The sequence below is a fragment of the Uloborus diversus genome, chromosome 9 (genome assembly GCF_026930045.1).
Source record: "Uloborus diversus isolate 005 chromosome 9, Udiv.v.3.1, whole genome shotgun sequence".
Classification (NCBI taxonomy): domain Eukaryota; kingdom Metazoa; phylum Arthropoda; class Arachnida; order Araneae; family Uloboridae; genus Uloborus; species Uloborus diversus.
Window position 1 is genome coordinate 137444205 of NC_072739.1, and position 8214 is coordinate 137452418.

Sequence of the window (8214 nt, forward strand, 5' to 3'; positions counted from 1 at the left end):
GGAAAACATTTCGTTCCACGTTTTTCGCTTGGGGAAAAATTTAGGTTTCCTACGGTTTGTGGTGTAATTTTAAAACAATAGAAAAGAAGAAAAAAAACTCGTAAACGCGATGGAGGAATAACATGCTTTTCGCAGAGAGAAAAAATTGCAATATAATTTGACGATTTAAGCCTCTTGTGTATTACCGTCATGTTAAGTTTTTCTACTCTTTTACAATTTTATTCAAATTTTAAAAAGCTGCTCATTCAAATAAAATCCGATATATTGCTCAATGTTGTAAAACTTAAATCAGGTATTAATTACGTTATAAATAATTATTAAAAAGGAGTCCAGTGTTGCTTTTGTTGTGCTAACTAAATGAGCAACCACTTCAAAATTTTAAATCACAACCATCACTTATCTCAGATTTAAAATGAGTATCAAAAGTTTTCCTTTTATGCTAACGTCAGTGATTTACTTTCAAGTCGTTGTTTCATTAATAATTATGAGACAAGTACAACATTATTTTTTTTCTCTCTCTTTTGGATGCGATAACGAAATAAGCATCAATTTCAAAATTTCAAATGAAAACCATCGATTTTCATCTCAGGTTTGAAATTAGGAATTAAAAAAAAAGAACCCTTTGTGTACCAAATTTCTGTGACTTGCGTCAATCGTTTTTTCATAAAAAGAATCGCATGCTTCATATGTAAATGCTAAAATTTACTATTATACTAATATGCAGCAGAAAGTGCAGAAATTTTTTCTAAAATGCAATAAAAGGACAGTAGTGCAGTAAATTGTATAACAGTAGTGTAAATAGTATAGTAAAATGTCAAACGTTACAGTACATGGCATAGTAAAATGTAATACGATACAGCAATACATTAAATACTATAGTGAAATGTTCGGCGATAGAGTAAATGCTATATGGATGTTTCAATTGCCAAATCGATTCACTCCATAAAACAAAAAGTCGGGAAAAGTGATGAAGAAGATAGTGTTATCTATTGAAGTGAATGGGCCCTCGTGTTACATTTTCTGCCATCGCTGGATCAAAAAGTACTGAACCAAAAGTTTAATATAAATTCACATTCTAAGCATTGATTAAACACACTATTAAAGCAGAAATGAGGATTTTTTTTTAAAAGTGGAGTTAATCGATTTGGCAATTGAGGCATCCATATAGCAATGCAATAAATACTAAAAAAGAAGTTTTAACAATATTTTACAGTATACAGAAGAATTTCATTTAGGAATAGTGGAAAGTATTTTAATGAAGCTTACTTGAAGGACAACATGAAAAGATAGTTAAATTTGCACCAAAAATCACCACTTTATCAACAAAGTACCTCAAAGGTATCTAAAACAGTAGTTCTCAACTTTTCAGGCTTGGTGCCCCATTTGAATATGGATGGTGGTTCCCAATCCACACTGCTACCATATGTATTCAATACAAGTAGTGCAATCATAAAACAGAAATTTGAAACTGAAGGCCGGCTATTAAACGAAAATATAGATAAGGTCGTAGACGAAATTTAATACGTATAACTAATGCCAGTATTTTGGTTTATTAGAACACTTGAGATCAAAGAATTATATGCGCATGAATTCGAGAAAATCTAGGATATAGATGCAGTTGTCATATAATGCCAGCCACATTAATGGTAAGGATGCCATTGTTTGTGTTTCAAAAGATTTTGAAAAGTTGGTTGTAACTGTAACAAAGTGCATCTCAGATTACTTTCAATACCTTCATCGGCGTTTTGACTTCATATATTCTAAAGTTGAAAATCCAGGTTTACGGAGATATGTGGATGACATCTGCACCAACAACTTCAAAAGAGGTGATAATGATAACAATGTCAAAAATATTTACATGTGATCATAAAATTGAGTGAATTATCGTTAGTAAGGCTGTTAATGGAGGGAAATGTCAAGTGCTACAATTAGGTCATGGAAATAAGCGTACAAGTTATTATTTACGGGGTTCGGTCATTAGTCAGGCAGAAAATGTTCTTGATCTGGGTGTCATTATAAATCAGGATTTCAAGTTTATTCAACAGTGCAGCATTGCAAGTAACCAAGCCAACAGAATGCTTGGGTTTGTCAATATTAGATCTATTGCAAACAAATCTAAGAAGGTTCTTCTGCCTTCATATAGGAGTTAGTAAGACCCCATTTGGAGTATGTTGTGCAGTTTTGGTCTCCTTATCTCAAGAGAGCTATTTCTTTATCGGAAAGGGTTCAAAAAAGGTCATTGTCAATAGCTATTCAAATTCCAGAATAACCTGAATATTAGGTAAAATTACTACTTTAGTAGGGCCCTTGGAACAGCTACCAGAAGAGGCGGTAATGAGCAAGGGGTGGATATAGCTTTAAGAGGGCCATTGATCATTGTGGACTAATAAACTGACAAAGACCAGAATAGCTGGACCCAGAGCCTGTTTATGGTCGTCACATTTGTATTGTATTTTTGTATTTGTATTACTTTTTCTTTACTTTTTTAAATTTTTACGCTTCCCTTGAAATTCCTCTACCCTCTCCCCCCAGGGGAGCATGACCACCCAGATTGAGAACCATTAATCCAAAGCATAAGAAACATTCTTAATTTTTAATATCCATGCAATACTTTAGGATTTTCGCCCCAATAGATGCTGTAACGCTAATAAAAGTAGTTAATACTATAGAAATTAAAGTTTTTGTTTCAAGTAAAAAATTAAGGGTTTTTAAAAGTGAATCCTTTTCCTATTTTGTTACGTATCGGGTTTCTGACATCTGATTTAAAAAATCAGATTAAATGTGAAATGAAACTCTTTTATGTGGGGCATTGTATATGTTCACTCAAACTTTTCTTTTAGGACTTTCGCGAGGAACTAATATCCAAAAATTGTGAGAAAGCACACTTTGTGGGTGCTGTCTCGGACTTCCAGTACCAAAGAGGTATGAAACTGGGGAAAAAAAGTTTTATGACTGTGATCTGTTAGCAGTGGCTGCTGTTATCTATCCTGAATGTGTTCGAGAAAGCTTTCAATGCGCATGCGTCGTGGGAATCCTCTGGAATACATACGATAGGGTTGACTGTTCTGCAGCGAAAAGGAACTGCTTCTTTTAAGAAGAGTATAGATATTGTTACTAGTTTTGATGACTCGATGGTGAACGAACTCAGAAACCAACTTGTAGAATGAATGTATAGTATAGTGTTGATAGATTATATTTTCAGTATCAAATTATTTTTTTTCCCATGTTAAATACAAAAAATGTACGCACCCATAAGAAAACTTACTATATTTATGGAACTTAGCATATATATGTAGTGTTTGAGGAGATGAGCAAATAATGATTATAAATTCAGAAAAAAAGACCGTTTTATCAAGAAGTTATGGATGAAAAAGGCTAAAAATCAGTAGTACGTTGTCATACTAGCCGAGACGCAGAGTAGCATCGAATCAAGTCGGTCATTGGCGCAATATAGCCTATTAAGGCTCTTGCATTACTGTGATCCGGAATCTGCAAATATAATACTTACGGAGGCTGCTTGCTCAGTCGTTTTAGTGCCGTGGGAGACGGTGTTGGGAGCACGGAATGAAATGGGTAAGACGCAGTTGAGCACTAAAATTTAAATTGAAATTAACGGCAAAACTTCCTTTTCAGCACGTATGATGAAAACGTGTTACGTGAAAGTTTGTTTTAGAAAAATAATACAGCAACCCCGCGTAATATCGCTTTTGACGGGAGGGTAATAAAAATTCACGATGTAACCTCCTTATATGGAATCTTATAGTACCTTATAGGTATCTTCAATAGAACCAATCAACCAAGTCGGTCACCCATGACATCTGCGAAAAAGCATGCCTAATCTTTGCAACCAGGCAATTGATTCACCAGTATTCCTGATCGACTGCAGTTGCCTTTCAAGTATGTCCCAAACAGCCCGCTGTATTTGCGAGCGATCCGGTGACCTGGAAAGCCACGGAAGTATGTCATATCCTTGAAGACATTGTTTGGAGAGCCACACTGTATGTGGACAAGCATTTTTTTGCTGATAAGTGGCCTGTGATGACTTGATAGGATATGCATTACACTCGGCGTGGAAAAGGCAGTTCACGTTACTACGAGCTATCATAGCGCCTTGAAGGATGACTAGCGGCTATAGTGTGTCACAACAAATCGCTTCATTAAACTATCACACCTTGGATAATTGGCGTATGGCGCTCGTCAGCGAGATGTAGGTCGGACCGCTGGCCCAAACCTACATGCGTATGAGGGACATCTGCGCTGAATCTGAATCGGGATTTATCGCTGAAGATCCTCACCTCTAGTCGGTCACCTTTAAACTCGTCCGAATTCGGCTAAAGGCCAATCGATATTGCCTATGGTGTGCAGTCAATGGTAAGCATCTTTATGGACGTTAGCTTCGACACCAGCGTCAACCAATCGTCTCCGAATACTATCGCTTGAAACCAAACAATCTTTTAACGATGGTTATTGGCTTCAAATAAAAGCTAGCAACATTATTGATGCAGAAATAGCCGCTCTTCTGATCCCACAATCAGCATGTTCATTTGAGTTCTTGGGATGCTCCGACCCTCCGCAGCGGGTAGAATATTGCTTCCAGGTCAATTGTGACCAACATCGAGCAACTACCATTTCGCTCTGATTGAAATGTCGACCAATACTTCTGTTTAACAAATCTGCTTTTCTAAAGCCTACTATGAGCCATTTCTAAAAAACCCAACAACTGTTCGTACTGCCACCGGTTCGTCTCAGAATCATCTCTAGTCACAGGTAAGTGCGCATAGCGCGCTTACCTGTAGCTCATTGGCGTCGAAATTTAAATTATACGCATATTTCTTACTACACTACATTCTTTCTGATTTTCAAGATTGTGGCTCGATTTCTTCAGGGTGCATATATTTTTTGTCAAGGAGTGCATAGCTGGAAAATAATAATGAAAATAATGTTTTACAATATATTTTACTCATTAAAATTGTTTTTCAGTGTTAAAATAGTTTTTCAATACTGAAAACTATACCTGGAACATTATAAATTTGTTTATTCAATGTTAAATATGTTTTCAAATGTTAAAAAAAAATTTCGGGTGTAAAAAATATGTCTTGAATTTCAAAAGAATATTTTTACACTTACAGAAGGTTGTTCCATCCATATGTTATTAGTAATTTGGGCTATCACATACGGCGGGCGTGTTCCATGTGTAATTCAAACACTCTCGAATTTTTGAACGTCATTTAGTTAACTTTCAAACTGCGATACAAATACGTAAACTCATTTTTTGCAGGCAATATTTTAGTTTTGTCTTTTCCACAACTAATCAAATTGAAACTCTTTCCTCCGAAGGCATTTCTTGCCGACATAGATAAATCAACATAAGACGCAGCCTGTTCAATAAGTGGAAGTTTATTTCAAGGGCATAATGGTAAAATGAGCCCTTATTAGGAAACCATACATATCATAGTGTTATTTTGAAACAAATCTACATCAGCAGCAATCAAAAGAATAAAACATGTTTTGGGACGCATACATTACTTGCCCTCGTGTCCCCCTGTTTGGAGTATAAGGTCCTTAAGTCTGCAGAAATTTTAAGAAAAGTCGCCTTTAGCGAGTTTCGGTGAGCAATGGAAGACATGTCCTTCACACGCAGATGGATGTCTATAGCCACATACAGACGGTGAAATTGTCAACGAGAACTTGGTACTTTCAATTTCTCGCCAAATTCAAAAATATTTTTGCGTCAAAAGCAATGCGTCAACAACACCATACAATGTTTTCCTTCAGATTTTGAATAGCTGGCGTAAACAAAACATCAAAATTCTTTAAATTCAAAAGCGCCAAACTCTAGGTTTAATATATTCCATAAGTGTCAAAAAACATGAATTTTAGAAACATTACTTCGGATGCTCATATGTGAGTACAAACACGCATCTGTAATTTTGAACTATGAAAAATGCATCAAATATAGAGATGAAATTAAAGTGTATAATTCAGATTTCTTTTCCTTATTTAGTAGATACGTCATCATTCGCATTTGCACATGTTAATGCCCTTAAAAAGTAGCACCCCTTCCCATTAAATAACCCATTGTAACAAAAAAAAAAAAAAAAGAACAAATGAAATCAAATATTAATGATCACATAGATTTCCTGAGTAATGTGTTTGGTAAAACCTTAAAAAAGGAATAAGTAAATTGAGGGAGCAAGTCTAGTCATTGACTTAGCAAAAACTGTGGCAAAGACCTCAAGTCACGTGACTCAACTATGACGAATGGTTGACACGTTATGGGTGAAAATAGCGAAAGAAACCTGATTTATTCCTATGCTTTGCTCTAAAATTTATCACGTGACTTTGATTCACGAAGGAAATTCTTCACTCCCTCCAACCCTCCTGTAAACTAAAGTCGGATTACGGCCCTGGTTTGAGTTACTAGAAGATTTATGAAAGCTAACCACAGATATTAGTGGACGATGTAACGTTTAAGATAGATTTCAATATTGATCCAACTAGCTATAATGAACACATGGATTTTATTCAATAGTTGCGTGAAAATCACTACCGCAAGGATGAAACGTTTGAGATAGATTTCAATATTGATCCAACTAGCTATAATGAACACATGATTTTATTCAATAGTTGCGTGAAAATCACTACCGCAAGGATGAAACGTTTAAGATAGATTTCAATATTGATCCAACTAGCTATAATGAACACATGATTTTATTCAATAGTTGCGTGAAAATCACTACCGCAAGGATGAAACGTTTAAGATAGATTTCAATATTGATCCAACTAGCTATAATGAACACATGATTTTATTCAATGGTTGCTTGAAAATCACTATCGTAAGGATGAAACAACCCTCAATACAATCTGAAGTTTATGTGAACAATCATGCATGATGACTAGAGCCTGGATTATATGCACTAAAATTTCATGAAAATATGCAATAAAAATTCATGAAATATGCACTGAAAACTAAATAATATGCACTAAAAAAAACATGCACTAATTATATTTTTTAATTACGCTTAAAAAGTTGTCGTCACATAATGAATAAAAAAAATAGCTTGTCCTTTCATTTTGTTGCTAAGGCGATAAATACATTAAATTATATTAGAGCAATTATTTACACATAAAAGTGATATGCCCATTAATTACCTTTGGTGCAACAAGTTACAATACGGTCGTAAAGGTTTCCTTTAGTTAAAAAAAATTTTTTTTTTCATTTAATTTTATTTCTGAAGATGAAAATATCTCTTCAAATTTGATAGAAACCCTTTAAAAAATTTAAAAAAAAAATATCAACGCAAGTGAAAGCTGCAAAAATATGAATTTATTGCGTATAATTCGTGCTCTATCACTGACTAATAAAAACTGCATATGAAAAACTATATACATAGGAACAATTCTGTAGCATTTTAATTGAATACTGTAAGCATTTTTTTACAGGAAGACTATACAAACTGGGTTAATACAGAAACTAATAAAGGCAAGTTTTTAAAAATCGTAAGTGAACAGCTGGCATGTGAAGAAAAAATACAAGGCTCCCGACAGTTTTATGATTGCGATTTTTTAGCTGCAGCTGCTGTCTTGTATCCAGATTGCATATTAGCAAGCATCAAAACTCCGGCTTCAGTAGAAAGTTATGGGAGTTTGACGAAAGGACTTACTGTTATCCATAGAAAACCATCAAGTGACGATAAGAAATGCATCGATATTATAATTCGTTTTGATGATGTTCTTTTACGAAAATTGAGAGAAAAGATATTACAATAAAATATTAGCAAGGGGAAGTAAGTATGAATGTTTTAATGTGTTGGAGGATTTAACAAAAACGTGTGGAATTTCACAAAAGATGCACACTAACGGGATGGAAAGATAAACCGTCTGCTCACTGATGCTATGGAATTCGGAAACGTCTAGTTAAGTGGAATCTATATGAATGAGGGGGGAAAGTAAAAAATTTTTGATGCTCGTGTTTCGCTCATTTCAATGCGACTGTTTAATTTAGAGGCACACATTTGTAAAAGTTGACACCCCTGAAAACTAAAATGCGTCCATTTCCGCCTGTAAACAGGATGTTAGCCTTTCCACCTCATCAGTGGCCAGACAGTATGAGGAATTCAGAACTAAAGTGCGATCAAGTCCATTTTGACTTGATGCACTTAAGTTCTGAATGACAGTAGATTTTGGCAACGAAATGCTACTTACATAAATGAG

The 8214-nt window shown here is 34.8% G+C and overlaps 1 protein-coding gene across 2 annotated transcripts in view; it reads left to right on the forward strand.

Annotated features, from left to right (window-relative positions):
• The window catches only part of LOC129229688 (uncharacterized), a 55894-nt gene extending 47680 nt beyond the window's left edge, over positions 1 to 8214 (forward strand). For both annotated transcript variants that reach the window (XM_054864048.1, XM_054864050.1), the window contains exon 5: positions 7444 to 8214. In XM_054864048.1, the coding sequence (XP_054720023.1) occupies positions 7444 to 7770 (327 nt within the window). In that variant the 3' untranslated portion in view covers positions 7771 to 8214. The remainder of the gene's footprint in view (positions 1 to 7443) is intronic.